The 17,440-nt window shown below is 45.9% G+C and overlaps 1 protein-coding gene across 2 annotated transcripts in view; it reads left to right on the top strand.

Moving 5' to 3' along the window:
* The first annotated feature begins 9,139 nt into the window (after nucleotides 1-9,139).
* ANKLE1 (ankyrin repeat and LEM domain containing 1) overlaps nucleotides 9,140-17,440 on the top strand; it is a 61,843-nt gene continuing 53,542 nt past the window's right edge. The window contains exon 1 of one of the 2 annotated variants that reach the window (XR_013217835.1): nucleotides 9,140-10,069. Coding sequence is in view for 1 of the 2 variants with exons in the window: in XM_077273020.1 (XP_077129135.1) it covers nucleotides 10,017-10,069 (53 nt within the window). In the remaining variant the exon portion in view is untranslated. The remainder of the gene's footprint in view (nucleotides 10,070-17,440) is intronic. The other variant, XM_077273020.1, reaches the window with a different exon arrangement.

Genomic DNA, 17,440 nt, shown 5'->3' with positions numbered 1-17,440 from the left:
GATGGTCTGTTCCCACTTTGGCATTAAAGTCTCCAAGTATAATGAGCTTGTCTGCCTGTGGGATTGCTGAAATAAGTGTGTCAAGTTCATCGTAGAACTTATCTTTAATGTCATCCGGATTAGTCATCGTGAGAGCATAGGCACTGATCAGAGTCGCGTGTTTCTTGTTTGTAAGTGGGAGCTGAAATGTCATCAGACGGTCGTTGATGCCCTCCGGAAGCCTGGTAAGTTTACGAACAAGATGAGTTTTGATAGCAAATCCCATGCCTGCTTCTCGTTTTTCAGTGCTGCCTCGACCACTCCAGAAGAATGTATATCCACCACGATGCTCTGTCAATTGACCCTTGTCTGCCAGGCGTGTTTCGCTGAGAGCTGCTATATCAACCTTATAACGAGCTAGCTCCCGAGCAACCAATGCCGTTCTTCTCTCTGGTCTGTCTGCCTTGGTATTATCCAGCAGAGTTCTCACATTCCATGTGCCAAGGTTGAGTACCATAATTTTCTTTATTGTGTGTCGACCGCTGTATGGGAAACCCGCCAGCTGCGGTAGGCTGGCCAAGTGAAATGAAGCAGACTATGTTTGAGGCACCTTTTCTAGCCCCGTCCTCGATTGAGGTGAGCAGTGATCCTGAACAGGACTGCTCAGACACCCAGGAGGCTGCCGAACTCCACTGCTGCTTCAGTCCAGTGGAGAGCGACCATATGGCCTGGGCCGCTTGCGTGCAGGTTCGTGACTACAGCTTCCAGTGACTCCACACCTGCTGCTTTGCCACTCTCCCATTGCCACAGGACTTTTGATATGCAGTGGTTGAAGTCATGACTTGCGCTTGACTTGGATTAAAGTGAGGAAGAGTTGCGCAGACGTCAACCTCACTCTCTCGCCCGTACCTATCGAGCCCCAGTGGCAAGAACTAGGCGAGACAACTGCAGATAGGTCAGGGTGCAGTGGATGGCCAGCAGTGTCCTATATGTGCCTCGCTGTGCCCCCTCAGCGCTCCACAACCCTGTGCTGTAAATCGCTTGTCTGTCCGTTGAATCTTGGTTGCTTCCGCACAGTATATTGGGGTATATGGGGTATCTAGATAGAGGTAGCACCTCTGGTGGAGTGCTTGCCATGTCCTTTCTGGACAGCTCTTCCATCTTTGGTCCTCATCTGATGCTCAACTCTCACCTGTACCTCCAAGTAGCTGCTAGCATGCGGCAGCGGGTACACCCCGGAACACTGCCTCAACAGGCGGGCCAAACCAGGTGAGGGTAGCTGTTGGGTTTCTTTGAGACCTACAGTGATTTTCAAGGGTTTGCCTACCCTTGCATGTGAAGACTGGTCCCGCCGCTATTAACTAGTTAAATGCCGCTGTCAAACGTTGACAGCGGCATTTAACCAGAGCTTCCGGCCAGAAATGAGCGCATCGCTAACCCCCGTCATATGATCGGGGGTCAGAGATGCTTCTGTATAGTAACCATAGAGGTCCTTGAGACCTCTATGGTTACTGATCCCCGGTAGCTGTGAGCGCCACCCTGATCGCTGCTATGTAGCAGAGCTAATCGAGTTGTGCCAGCTTCTAGCCTCCCATGGAGGCTATTGAAGCATGGCAAAAGTAAAAAAAAAGTTAAAAAAAATGTGAAAAAAATAAAAAAATATAAAAGTTTAAATCACCCCCTTTTCGCCCCATTCAAAATAAATCAATAAAAAAAAAAAATCAAACCTACACATATTTGGTATCACCGCGTTCAGAATCGCCCGATCAATTAAAAAAAGGCATTAACCTGATCGCTAAACAGCGTAGCGAGAAACAAAATTCGAAATGACAGAATTGTTTTCTTGGTCGCCGCGACATTGCATTAAAATGCAATAACGAGCGATCAAAAGAACGTATCTGCACCGAAATTATATCATTAAAAACAACAGCTCGGCACGCAAAAAATAAGCCCTTAATCGACCCTGGATCATGAAAAATGGAGACGCTACGGGTATCGGAAAATGGCGCAATTTATTTATTTTTTTAGCAAAGTTTGGAATTTTTTTTCACCACTTAGATAAAAAATAACCTAGTCATGTTAGGTGTCTTTGAACTCGTAATAACCTTGAGAATCATAATAGCTTGTCAGTTTTAGCATTTAGTGAACCTAGCAAAAAAGCCAAACAAAAGACAAGTGTGGGATTGCACTTTTTTGCAATTTCACCCCACTTGGAATTTTTTTCCTGTTTTCAAGTACACGACATGCTAAAACCAATGATGTTGTTCAAAAGTACAACTTGTTTCGCAAAAAATAAGCCCTCACATGGCCAAATTGACGGAAAAATAAAAAAGTTATGGCTCTGGGAAGGAGGGGAGCGAAAAACGAACACGGAAAAACGGAAAATCCCAAGGTTATGAAGGGGTTAAGCTTTCCCCCAGACAACAAAGGTGACAGTCCCAACAGTTCCGGACCTGGTGGAAGAAAGGTACCCCTGGTCCGGTCCCTCTTCTTACAATTTTACAGTCAAAATGGTGCTAAAACAAGATGTCCGCTATTTATATGGAGAGGGACATGTGATTTCAGCAGCCAATGACACAAGCCGCTGTTTCAGGACATTGTGGGTGTTTCCTTCTCCCTGATTGGCTAGTCGCGATGTGCACACATAAAGATAGGAAAAAAATGACTATTTACAAGTACGCTGCGCCTCTGAGCTCTGCAAACCCCCTCCCCTCATCAAACACGTGCCAAACACTCACGATAATGGTGGTGTATCATTGCTAAAGTGCTGAAAATATTTCTGTGGCAACGGAAATATTTTCCTGCACTTTTTACCGAATGTTACCGATTTTTTCCCATTTTATAAAATTTTGCTCGTTTCCGATCATGAATCTGAATGTGCCATATTCGTGATGAATTTATGTTTGGCGATCGTTTTCCGAACAAATTCGCTGCTTATCACTAGTGTGGTAGAGCGCCTCAGAGCATCGCGAGGAGCGGGAAGCCTGCCGAGGGACACCGGAAGGTGAGAATATCATGATTTTTAATTATTTTTAACACTATCTTTTACTATTGATTACTCTTTTACTATTGATGCTGCATAGGCAGCATCAATAGTAAAAAGTTGGTCACACTTGTCAAACACTATGCTTGACAAGTGTGACCAACCTGTCAATCAGTTTTCCAATCGATGTCCCATATCACTTGGAAAACGCTAACATTCTGCAAGCTAATTACGCTTGCAAAACGCTAGTGTTTAGTGGGAAAACGCATGCCAATTCCGCCTGCGATATACCCGCGGCAGGAGCTGAATTGCCACGGAAATTTCTGCAGCAATTCTGCAACGTGTGCTCTTAGCCTAAATGGAAGAAGTTTGGGATCACCAGAAGTCTTCCTAGACCTGGCTGTCCAGCCAAACTGAGCAATCGTGGGAGAAGAGCCTTGGTGAGAGAGGTAAAGAACCACAAGATCACTGTGGCTGAGCTCCAGAGATGCAGTAGGGAGATGGGAGAACGTTCCACAAAGTCAACTATCACTTCCACCCTCCACCAGTCGGGCCTTTATGGCAGTGGCCCGACAGAAGCCTCTCCTCAATGCAAGACATATGAAAGCCCACATAGAGTTTGCTAAAAACACATGAAAGACTCCCAGACTATGAGAAATAAGATTCTCTGGTCTGATGAGACAAAGATAAACCTTTTAGGTGATAATTCTAAGCGGCATGTGTGGAGAAAACCAGGCACTGTTCATCACTTGCCCAATACAATCCTAAGGCCGGTGTCACACTAGCATATTGCATCCGATGCGAGAGCATCGGATGCGATATGCTAATGACCCTTGGCTCCTGCTCTGCTGCGAGCGGGAGCCGAGTGTCATGCATCTGTGCTTCAAGCCTCTCGCATAGAGCGGATCGGAGCACAGCTGCGGAGGAGGTGGAGAAGCTAATTTCTCCATCTCCTCTATTCCCGGGGTCCGCGTTTAGGGCACAGCACTCGGATGATATCCGAGTGATGTGGGCTGTCTCACTCACACCCATAGGCTTATATGGGTGCGAGCCGAGAGTCGGCCGAGTGTCCGAGACAATCGCAGCATGCTGCGATTGTCTCGGACCGAGGAAAACGGGCGACAAAAATATGGCTGCTGGGAGCTGCCCCATAGTGTAACTTTGGTCCAAGTGCAATGCCATTTTTCATCGCATTGCACTAGTCCGTTTAAGTCACCAGTGTGACGCCGGCCTAACAGTGAAACATGGTGGTGGCAGCATCATGCTATGGGGGTGTTTTTCAGCTGCAGGGACAGGACGACTGGTTGCCATTGAAGGAAACATGAATGCAGCCAAGTACAGAGTTATTCTGGATGAAACCTCTTCCAGAGTGCTCCAGACTTCAGACTTTGCCGAAGGTTCACCTACCAACAAGACAATGACCCCAAGCACACAGCTAAAATAACAAAGGAGTGCCTTAAGGGTATGTGCACACGTGGAATGGTCCATTGCGGATTTTTCAGCAGCGGATTTGATAAATCTGCAGGGCAAAAACGCTGCGTTTTTGCTGCAGATTTATCGCGTTTTTTGTGCGGATTCCACTGCGGTTTTCTATTGGAGCAGGTGTAAAACCGCGGCGGAATACACAGAAAAAATTGACATGCTGCGGAATGTAAACCGCTGCGTTTCTGCGCGTTTTTTTCCACAGCATGGGCACAGCGTTTTCTGTTTCCCATAGGTTTACATTGTAATGTAAACTCATGGGAAACTGCTGCGGACCCGCAGCTGCGGAAACGCTGCGGATCCGAAACAAAATCCGCAGCGTGTGCACATACCCTTAGAACTCTGTGACAATTATTGACTGGCCCAGCCAGAGCCCTGACCTGAAGCCAATTGGGCACCTCTGGAGAGACATGAAAATGGCTGCCCACCAACATTCACCATCCAACCTGACGGGAACTGGAGAGGATCTGCAAAGGAAGAATGGCAGAGGATCCCCAAATCCAGGTGTGAAAAATGTGTTGCATCATTTCCAACAAGACTCATGGCTGTACTAGCTCAAAAGGGTGCTTCTACTCAATACTGACAAAATGGTCTGAATATGTGACCATGTGATATTTTTCTTTTTTTAATAAATTTGTAAAGATTTCTAGATTTGTTTTTTCAGTCAAGATGGGGTGCAGAGTGTACATTAATAAGAAAAAAAATGAACTTTTTTTAATTTACCAAATGGCTGCAATGAAACAGTGAAAAATGTAAAGGGATCTGAATTCTTTCCGTACCCACTGTAGCAGCCACGTTCCCCATCCTAGTCCCCATATAGCAGTCATGTACCCCATCCTTGTCCCCAAAAAGTAGCCATGTCCCCCAGCCTTGTCTCCATATAGCAGCCATGTCCCCAACCTGGTCCAGATATAGTAGTCATTTCCCCAAACCTGGTCCCCATATAGCAGCCATGTTCCCCAGCCTGGTCCCCATATAGCAGCAATGTCCCCCAGCCTGGTCCCCACATAGCAGTAATGTCCCCATATAGCAACAATGTCTCCCAGCCTGGTCTCCATACAGCAACAATGTCCCCCAGCCTGGTCCCCATATAGCAACAATGTCCCCCGCCTGGTCCCCATACAGCAGCCATGTCCCCCAGCCTGGTCCCTATATAGCAGCCATGTACCCCATCCTGGTCTCCAAATAGTAGCCATTTCGCCCAGCCTTGTCCCCATATAGGAGCCGTGTCCCCCATCCATGTCCCCATATAGCAGCCATATCTCCTATCCTGGTCCCCATATAGCAGCCATGTCCCCCAACCTGGTCCCCATATTACAGCCATGTACCCCAACCTGGTCCCCATATAGCAGCCATGTACCCCATCCCATCCTGGTCCCCAAATAGTAGCCATTTAATCCAGCCTTGTCCCCAAATAGTAGCCATTTAATCAAGCCTGGTTCCCATATAGCAGCCATATCCCCCATCCTGGTCCCTATATAGCAGCCATGTCCCCCAACCTGGCCCCCCATATGGCATCAATATCGCTATCTTCACCTCCATATAGCAGCCATGATGAAAATTCTTATCACCTGCCCTCCACTCCCTCGAAAAACAGTGTGTTCTCCTTCCACCTCGCATGGCAGTGACATAACACGCTGCCGACATGCTTAAGTCAGCTGCTGGCCTCTAATTGGTATTACAGCGCAAAGAAGCACTGACGTCAGTGCCCCCCTGGACCGGGCCACATAAATAATAATTTTATTTACAGGTCCTTCTCAAAAAATTAGCATATAGTGTTAAATTTCATTATTTACCATAATGTAATGATTACAATTAAACTTTCATATATTATAGATTCATTATCCACCAACTGAAATTTGTCAGGTCTTTTATTGTTTTAATACTGATGATTTTGGCCTACAACTCCTGATAACCCAAAAAACCTGTCTCAATAAATTAGCATATCAAGAAAAGGTTCTCTAAACGACCTATTACCCTAATCTTCTGAATCAACTAATTAACTCTAAACACATGCAAAAGATACCTGAGGCTTTTAAAAACTCCCTGCCTGGTTCATTACTCAAAACCCCCATCATGGGTAAGACTAGCGACCTGACAGATGTCAAGAAGGCCATCATTGACACCCTTAAGCAAGAGGGTAAGACCCAGAAAGAAATTTCTCAACAAATAGGCTGTTCCCAGAGTGCTGTATCAAGGCACCTCAATGGTAAGTCTGTTGGAACGAAACAATGTGGCAGAAAACGCTGTACAACGAGAAGAGGTGACCGGACCCTGAGGAAGATTGTGGAGAAGGACCGATTCCAGACCTTGGGGAACCTGAGGAAGCAGTGGACTGAGTCTGGTGTGGAAACATCCAGAGCCACCGTGCACAGGCGTGTGCAGGAAATGGGCTACAGGTGCCGCATTCCCCAGGTAAAGCCACTTTTGAACCATAAACAGCGGCAGAAGCGCCTGACCTGGGCTACAGAGAAGCAGCACTGGACTGTTGCTAAGTGGTCCCAAGTACTTTTTTCTGATGAAAGCAAATTTTGCATATCATTCGGAAATCAAGGTGCCAGAGTCTGGAGGAAGACTGGGGAGAAGGAAATGCCAAAATGCCTGAAGTCCAGTGTCAAGTACCCACAGTCAGTGATGGTGTGGGGTGCCATGTCAGCTGCTGGTGTTGGTCCACTGTGTTTCATCAAGGGCAGGGTCAATGCAGCTAGCTATCAGGAGATTTTGGAGCACTTCATGCTTCCATCGGCTGAAATGCTTTATGGAGATGAAGATTTCATTTTTCAGCACGACCTGGCACCTGCTCACAGTGCCAAAACCACTGGTAAATGGTTTACTGACCATGGTATTACTGTGCTCAATTGGCCTGCCAACTCTCCTGACCTGAACCCCATAGAGAATCTGTGGGATATTGTGAAGAGAAAGTTGAGAGACGCAAGACCCAACACTCTGGATGAGCTTAAGGCCGCTATTGAAGCATCCTGGGCCTCCATAACATCTCAGCAGTGTCACAGGCTGATTGCCTCCATGCCACGCCGCATTGAAGCAGTCATTTCTGCCAAAGGATTCCCGACCAAGTATTGAGTGCATAACTGAACATTATTATTTGATTGTTTTTTGGTTTGTTATTAAAAAACACTTTTATTTGATTGGACGGGTGAAATATGCTAATTTATTGAGACAGGTTTTTTGGGTTATCAGGAGTTGTATGCCAAAATCATCAGTATTAAAACAATAAAAGACCTGACAAATTTCAGTTGGTGGATAATGAATCTATAATATATGAAAGTTTAATTGTAATCATTACATTAAGGTAAATAATGAAATTTAACACTATATGCTAATTTTTTGAGAAGGACCTGTATATAGCGCCAACATATTCCGCAGCGCTTTACAAATTAGAGGGGATTTGTACAGACAATAGACATTACAGCATAACAATAATCACAGTTCAGATACCAAGAGGAGTGAGGGCCCTGCTCGCAAGCTTACAATCTATAGGAAAAAGGGGAGACACGAGAGGTGGATGGTAACAATTGCTCTCGTTGTTCGGACCAGCCATAGTGTAAGGCTCGGGTGTTCACGTAAAGATGCATGAACCAGTTAACTGCCTAAGTGTTTAACAGTACAGACACAGAGGGCTATTAACTGCATAAAGTGTATGAGAACATGATGCGAGGAACCTGATTTTTTTTTTTTTTTTTATGGGCCACACAGGGATAGTTAGGTTAATGCGTTGTGGCGGTAGGCCAGTCTGAACAATTACGGGAGCTCACATGAAACAACCTGAAGGGCCGCATGTCTGAGACCCCTGGTTTCACTATGTTACAGATTTGCAATGCATCTCTAAACATCACTGCACTGTGGCTCTGTATGACATCTGATATTTTTTTTGCCCACCCATAGACATGACTAGGTGACTCATCTGATTTTCAGAAAAAACAACCACATGCCGAGATGTTTTTTTCACATGCATATTCGCCCAGTTAAAAAAAAATTGCTCAACTGCATTGGGCCATTGAATAATACTGGTAAGAGTGCAGCCTTTATTCCACGTACAGCAGTGTGAACGATTCCTTAATATGAGTGCTAAAGCCCAGAATCCAGCTCTCTGGCATTCCCATTGAGAATAAATGGAGTGACGCTGTGCACAGTCAACCAGCATTCAAATGGTGGTTCTGAGATCCCCATTCTCAATATCATTGGGAACCCCAGCAGTAGGAAATTATCCCCTATATCAGTATTTCAATTCGGCTTGTGTCTGAACCCCCAGAAAAACGGGATTTGGACTTAGGCGCGGACGGGCTAGCGACTGAAAGGGTATGTGCAAATGTTGCAGATTTCTTGCGGATCCGCAGCGTTAATTTCTGTGCAGAAACTGCAGATCCGCAAGTGATTTACAGTACAATGTAAATCAATGGAAAAAAAATGCTGTGCTAATCGTGCGGAAAATTCAGCACAGAAAACGCTGCGGATGAAAAGCAGGACCACGTCAATTCTTTGAGCAGAACTGCAGCGTTTCTGCACCCATTCCATAATAGAAATCCGCGTAGGGGTAAAAACGCATGAAATCCGCACAAAAAAAAAGCACAGATTTTGACCTACGTTTTCTGCCAAGAGATGCAGAATCCGCACAGAAAATTCCACAGGCAAATCCATAACGTGTGCACATACCCTAATTGTGCGGACAGAGCGAACGTGTGCTCTCCGGGCACCATTTTCGGGTGTGTACACCTACAGGAGGCAGATGCTCAGACACAGTTTGACAAAATTTTACAAAGCTGAACGAGGTTCTTAGCTTACAAGTCTGCTCTGACTCTAGGAAGCCCACTATCCCCCCCAAACTTGGCATCCCTGGCCATAATACAGAGCCATGGGCACAGGACCCCATTATATACCAGGTCTGGCTCCTAGGACAGGTCTGGACATGTAGCTCTAGCAATGGCTGGCGGCAGCTTTCATGTGCAGTGCACACATTGCTGCAGGGAGCTCTGGCCGCCTCCATGTCCCATATGTGAGGCCTCTCACTTCCATCGCCCACCGGATAACACCATTACAAGACAACGCTACATCACAGACTGGCTTCAAGGCTGGGAGTGGGAGGAGGTCACACAGCCACAGGCGCCGGTGAGTGGCCGAAGGCTCGGCCCGGGGAAGCGGAGTACCGCGCCAGGCGCTGGAGGCCGGGCTGGGAGGCACTGTGACTGGACGCCGGGCTGGGAGGCACTGTGACCGGACGCCGGGCAGGAGCAGCGCTGAAGGTTGGGTGGGCTGGGGAGGTACAGCACACCGGAGGTCGGGCAGGAGAAGCGCTGCTGGGCGGAGTCACCGGTAGTGGGAGAAGACCGTACCGGAAAGGAGGGAAATTTGACTTTGTGCCGGCTGTATTGTGTCGTGTATTAGGATAAGAAGGTAGCGCCGTACCCGCACTGTGTACAGCACCGGACTGTGAATGTGTCACCGAACCACCCGGAAGTCGGCCTGCTACGCGCGACTGCTATGGAGCTGTGCCCGAACCCGGAGCCCATGTAATTCCCGCCATTCTGCCTGACAAGTCTTGGCGTCCCATGGCAGGATGGAGGACTTGGCCCAAAAGCTGTGTGAGGCGGTGGAGAACGAAGACGCCAAGTGAGTACGGTGCTGCGTGTAACTCTGTGTGTATAGCGCCCGAGGCAAGGCAATCACTGGGGTAATATAGCGGCAACCGTGAGGCATGTCAGCTGATTAATATAAGTGTATGTATTATGTATGTATTATATATACACACACACACACACACACACACACACACACACACACACACACACACACACACACACACACACACGATGGTGGCCCGATTCTAACGTATCGGGTATTCATCTAGAGTATGTGGGTAGTATATAGCACAGGCTACGTATTATATTGCACAGTGGCGTAGTATATAACACAACCGATGTAGTGTATAACACAGCCACGTAGTGTATTGCACAGTCGACGTAGTATATAACAGAACCGACACAGCCACATAGTATATTGCACAGCTACGTAGTATATAACACAGAGCACATAGTATATTGGACAGTCACGTAGTGTATTGCACAGCTACGTAGTGTATTGCACAGCTATAAGTAGTATATTGGTCAGCCACGTAGTATATTGCATAGCTACGTAGTATATTGCACAGCCATGTAGTATATAACAGAGCCACGTAGTATATTGCACAGTCGACGTAGTATATAACAGAACCGACACAGCCACATAGTATATTGCACAGCTACGTAGTATAAAACACAGAGCACGTAGTATATTGGACAGTCACGTTGTATATTGCACAGTCACGTTGTATATTGCCCAGCTACATAGTATATAGCACAGAGATGTAGTATATAACAGAGTCCACGCAGTATGTAACACAGCCCACATAGTTTATAGCAATGTGGGCACTATATGCGTGGTTAAAAAAGGACTTAAAATATAAAATAAACATATACTCACCTTCCGAAGGCCCCTTGAATTCCTGGCGCCTGTGTGCGGTGCACGCGGCAGCTTCCGGTCCCAGGGTTGGTATGAGCGCAGGACCTGTGATGACGTCGCGGTCACATGACCGTGACGTCATGGCAGGTCCTTCTCGCATAGCATCCTTGGCACCGGAACCTGCCGCTTGCACTGCCGAGGACAGCCGCGACGTCGCAAGGTGAGAATAACCTTTTTTTTTTTTTAATTATTATCATTTGTAACATTAGATCTTTTTACTATTGATGCTGCATACGCAGCATCAATAGTAAAAAGTTGGTCACACAGGCTTAATAGCTGCGTTAACGGAGTGCGTTACACCGCGGTCCGTTAACGCTGGCATTAACCCTGTGTGAGATGGAAGTGACCCTTAGACAATTATATAGTGTGTATATATATATTTCCCCTCCCCCCCCCCCCATGGCAGCACAAGCAAGGACAAAATGCAAAAAAAAGTATTGTTTTGACTCCAAAAGGCTTTTTTTGGGGGGAAAAATAGCACTTTTTTGATATTCCGTGCTGCAGACTCTTTTCGCATTCTCTCCCTCTCTCCCTCTCTCCCTCTCTCCCTCTCCTAGATGGTGGCCCGATTCTAACGCATCGGGTATTCTAGAATATGCATATCCACGTAGTATATTGCCCAGTTACGTAGTATACAGCGCAGAGCCACGTAGTATATTGCACAGCGACGTAGTATACAGCACAGAGCCACGTAGTATATTGCCCAGCCACGTATGTCACAGGTTAAAAAATAAACATATACTCACCTTCCGAGGGCCCCTTGTAGTTCTGTCGCCTGTGTTCGGTTCAGGCGGCAGCTTCCGGTCCGAGGGTGTGATGACTTCGCGGTCACATGACTGTGACATCATGGCAGGTTCCTCTCGCGCAGGTGCGCAGGGCCTGTGATGACGTCGCGGTCACATGGCAGGTCCATGTCGCACACCAACCTTAGCACCGGAAACTGCCGCTTGCATGGACCGGTCAACGGAGCGTCGGAAAGGCGGCGGAAGGTGAGTATATAATGATTTGTTATTTTTTTTAAAATTATTTTTAACATTAGATGTTTTTACTATTGAGGCTGCATAGGCAGCCTCAATAGTAAAAACTTGGTCACACAGGGTCAATAGCGGCGGTAACGGAGTGAGTTACCCGTGGCATAACGCGGTCCGTTACCGCTGGCATTAGCCCTGTGTGAGCCGTGACTGCGAGGAGTATGGAGCGGGCGCCGGGCAGTGACTGCAGGGGAGTAGGGAGGGACTAATCGGACTGTGCCCGTCGCTGATTGGTCACGATAGCCATGACAGGCAGCTGGCGAGACCAATCAGCGAATGAATATCCGTGACAGAAGTTGCCGACAAAAAGACAGAAGTACCCCTTAGACCAGTGATTTTCAACCTTTTTTGAGCCGCGGCACACTTTTTATACTTAAAAAATCCCGGGGCACACCACCAACCAAAATGGCACAAAATGACACTAAAACAGTACATATTCTACATATAGTTAATAATATAGATTCTAAATGTATTTATACTCACTCAGTGTGAAACCTGGGCCTGTTTCGATAAACACAAAAGGGATATCCTGGCAGGAATGGTGGAAATCCGCACTGTGTGCACATAGCCTAATTCTAACCCTAATTCCAACCCTAACCCTAATTGCAACCGTAATTCTAGCCCTAAGTGCAACCCTAGCCCTAAGTGCAACCCTAGCCCTAAGTGCAACCCTAGCCCTAAGTGCAACCCTAGCCCTAAGTGCAACCCTAGCCCTAAGTGCAACCCTAGCCCTACCCCTAACCCTACCCCTAACCCTAATGGAAAAACAAAAATAATTATATTTTCTGTATTTTATTATTGTCCCTACCTATAGGGGTGATAAGGGGGGGGGTTTATTTACTATTTTTTTTATTTTGATCGCTGTGATAGAACTTATCACAGCGACCAAAATGTACAGGAAATAATCTGCCGGCCGGCAGATTCGGCGGGCGCACTGCGCATGCGCCCGCCATTTTCCAAGATGGCGGCGCCCATGGAGAAGACGGCCGGACACCGGGAGGGACATCGGAGCTAGGTAAGTATGGGGGGGTGGGATCGGAACACGGGGGGGATCGGAGGACCAGGGGAGCGGACAGGAGATCGGGGCAGAAAGGACGACTGGGGAGGCGATCGGTGGCGGTGGGGTAGGGGGGGGCAGATCGGGGTCTACAGCCATGGCAGATGCTATTGCAGCATCGGCCATGGCTGGATTGTAATATTTCACCATTTTCATAGGTGAAATATTACAAATCGCTCTGATTGGCTGTTTCACTTTCAACAGCCATTCAGAGCGATCGTAGCCACGGGGGGGTGAAGCCACCCCCCCTGGGCTGAAGTACCACTCCCCCTTTCCCTGCAGATAGGGTGAAATTGGAGTTAACCCTTTCACCCGATCTGCAGGGACGCGATCTTTCCATGACGCCACATAGGCGTCATGGGTCGGGCACCATAGTTTGGGGAACTTTCCCCGCGGCACACCCGACCATGTGTCGTGGCACACTAGTGTGCCGCGGAACACTGGTTAAAAATCACTGCCTTAGACAATATATACATACATACATACATACATACATACATACATACATAAAAATTGGAACAGCGCAATGCTCACCAGTGGGTGCCAGGCCTCCTGGGTAGAATGGTCCACTCATCTACCCAACTTGTATACAAAATAGAAAAGAGAAGGCAGCACTCCCAAGTCCTTTTTAGGGTGAAAAAAATGTGAAGTATATCTAGATCTATCTAGATCTATCTAGATCTATCTAGATCTATCTAGATCTATCTAGATCTATCTAGATCTATCTAGATCTATCTAGATCTATCTAGATCTATCTAGATCTATCTAGATCTATCTAGATCTATCTAGATCTATCTAGATCTATCTAGATCTATCTAGATCTATCTAGATCTATCTACAGTTAGGTCCATATATATTTGGACAGAGACAACATTTTTCTAATTTTGGCTATAGACATTACCACAATGAATTTTAAACAAAACAATTCAGATGCAGTTGAAGTTCAGACTTTCAGCTTTCATTTGAGGGTATCCACATTAAAATTGGATGAAGGGTTAAGGAGTTTCAGCTACTTAACATGTGCCACCCTGTTTTTAAAGGGACCAAAAGTAATTGGACAGATTCAATAATTTTAAATGAAATGTTCATTTTTAATACTTGGTTGAAAACCCTTTGTTGTCAATGACTGCCTGAAGTCTTGTACTCATGGACATCACCAGACGCTGTGTTTCCTCCTTTTTGATGCTCTGCCAGGCCTTCACTACGGTGGTTTTCAGTTGCTGTTTGTTTGTGGGCCTTTCTGTCTGAAGTTTAGTCTTTAACAAGTGAAATGCTTGCTCAATTGGGTTGAGATCAGGTGACTGACTTGGCCATTCAAGAATATTCCACTTCTTTGCTTTAATAAACTCCTGGGTTGCTTTGGCTTCATGTTTTGGGCCATTGTCCATCTGTAGTATGAAACGACGACCAATCAGTTTGGCTGCATTTGGCTGGATCTGAGCACACAGTATGGCTCTGAATACCTCAGAATTCATTCGGCTGCTTCTGTCCTGTGTCACATCATCAATAAACACTAGTGACCCAGTGCCACTGGCAGCCATGCATGCCCAAGCCATCACACTCCCTCTGCCGTGTTTTACAAATGATGTGGTATGCTTTGGATCATGAGCTGTACCACGCCTTCGCCATACTTTTCTCTTGCCATCATTCTGGTAGAGGTTGATCTTTGTTTCATCTGTCCAAAGAATGTTATTCCAGAACTGTGCTGGCTTTTTTAGATATTTTTTAGCAAAGTCCAGTCTAGCCTTTTTATTCTTGATGCTTATGAGTGGCTTGCACCGTGCAGTGAACCCTCTGTATTTACTTTCATGCAGTCTTCTCTTTATGGTAGATTTGGATATTGATATGCCTACCTCCTGGAGAGTGCTGTTCACTTGGTTGGCTGTTGTGAAGGGGTTTCTCTTCACCATGGAGATTATTCTGCGATCATCCCCCACTGTTGTCTTCCATGGGCGCCCAGGTCTTTTTGCATTGATGAGTTCAGCAGTGCTTTCTTTCTCAGAATGTACCAAACTGTAGATTTTGCCACTCCTAATATTGTGGCAATTTCTCAGATGGGTTTTTTCTGTTTTCGCAGCTTAAGGATGGCTTGCTTCACCTGCATGGAGAGCTCCTTTGTTTACTTCACAGCAAAACCTTCCAAATGCAAGCACCACACCTCAAATCAGCTCCAGGCCTTTTATCTGCTTAATTGAGAATGACATAACGAAGGGATTTCCCACACCTGTCCATGAAATAGCCTTGGAGTCAATTGTCCAATTACTTTTGGTCCCTTTAAAAACAGGGTGGCACATGTTAAGTAGCTGAAACTCCTTAACCCTTCATCCAATTTTAATGTGGATACCCTCAAATGAAAGCTGAAAGTCTGACCTTCAACTGCATCTGAATTGTTTTGTTTAAAATTCATTGTGGTAATGTCTATAACCAAAATTAGAAAAATGTTGTCTCTGTCCAAATATATATGGACCTAACTGTATATCTATCTAGATCGATCTTAAACATGAGGATGAATGACCTCGGGGAGATCAAAACATCACTAGGCACTGCTCCTAATAGCCGGTTTCCTACTCCACACTGATGAGGGGCAAATACCCCAAAACAGCTGTCTGTGGATGGATACCATGTTTTGGCATAGGTGGTTTTCCTTTATTGGATGCTGCCCTTCCCGTGGTTGTTCCTTCCCAGTGAAAGACCTGGCTATTCATTGCTTGCGTTGAGAAACACGTAATGGTGTCTCCGCGGCTTTTCTATATGCATATAAATTATGGTATGCCACATATTAAAGGGAACCTGTTGTGTGAAAAAAAAAAAATGCTATTAAAGCTCAAGTTCACACTGGGTGTTTCTCCTGCATTTTTTTTCACAGCAAAACCTGATTTCCTGGCAAGAAAGAAGCTGCGGCAAAAACACATGTTTTGGTGCGTTTTTTTTTTTTTTTTTCATGCGTTTTTTTGGGCTAACTGAAAAACGACTTCCTGTAGAACCATACCTCTAGATCACGATCGGACTGGAAAAAAAATTGCACAGAACTCGGACCACGAATAGATAGAAGAGATGGATTACATACAGTATATACACATAGAATAGTTATGTACAGATGTCTGTGACAAATACAATTAATAGTGTGTCCAGCTTACTGTACATGTATTTAATAAAAGATTATTTTTCTGAAAAAAATTGTGTGGGCTTCCACACAATTTTCGTAACCAGCAGAGGGAAAGCCGATGGCTGGGGGCCGATGTTTATAGCCTGGGAAAGGGGTAACAGGAGAAATTGGACCCCAAAAGTTGTTGTCCAGTTTGTCCGGAGTACGCTGATACCCCATATGTGGGGGAAACCACTGTTTGGGCACACGTCGGGTCTCGAAAGGGAAGTTGTGATGTTTTGGAATGCAGACTTTGATGGAATGGTCTGCGGTCGTCATGTTACGTTTGCAGAGCCCTTGATGTGCCTAAACAGTAGAAACCCCCCACAAGTGACCCCATTTTGGAAACTAGACCCCCCAAGGAACTTATCTAGATGTGTGGTGAGCACTTTGAACGCCCAAGTGCTTCACAGAAGTTTATAACACAGCCGTGAAAATAAAAAATCATTTTTTTTTCCACAGAAATTATTTTTTAGCCCCCAATTTTTTATTTTCCCAAGGGAAACAGGAGAAATTGGACCCCAAAAGTTGTTGTCCAATTTGTCCTGAGTACGCTGATGCCCCATATGTGGGGGTAAACCACTGTTTGGGTGCATGGCATCGCTCAGAAGGGAGGGAGCACCAGTTGACTTTTTGAACGCAAAACTGGCTGGAATCAATGGTGGCGCCATGTCTCGTTTGGAGACCCCCTGATGTATGTAAACAGTGGAAACCCCCCAATTCTAACTAAAACAATAATCCCAACCCTAACCCTAGTCCTAATCGTAACACACCCCTAATCCCAACCACAAACCTAATCCCAACCCACTCCTAACCGTAACCATAACCCTAATGGGAAAATGGAAATAAATATATTTTCTTTATTTTATTATTTTTCCCTAACTAAGGGGGTGATAAAGGAGGGGTTCATTTACAATTTTTTTTTTTTTTGGATCACTGTGATGGGGTTTATCACAGTGACCAAAATGAACCAATAGGAAAAATTTTCCTATTGTTGCCGGATCCCGGCCAGCAGATCTCGGCGGGCGCACTGCGCATGCGTCCGCCATTTTGCCCCTGAAGCCTAGATCCCGGAGAAAATCCGAATCTGCGGGGCACTATACACTCTTTCCACAGCACCGTTAATTAATAATGGCAAGAGCATGCAGCGGCTCATGGGAGTATTCATCAGCCGGTGCCTGCGGTATTAATACATTTTTGTAAAAAAATGACGTGGGTGCCCCTGTATTTTTGATAACCATCTAGGCAAA

Source organism: Ranitomeya variabilis, chromosome 1 (genome assembly GCF_051348905.1).
Source record: "Ranitomeya variabilis isolate aRanVar5 chromosome 1, aRanVar5.hap1, whole genome shotgun sequence".
Lineage (NCBI taxonomy): Eukaryota > Metazoa > Chordata > Amphibia > Anura > Dendrobatidae > Ranitomeya > Ranitomeya variabilis.
Note: the sequence above shows the minus strand (reverse complement) of the source record. Positions and strands in the feature narration are given on the sequence as shown.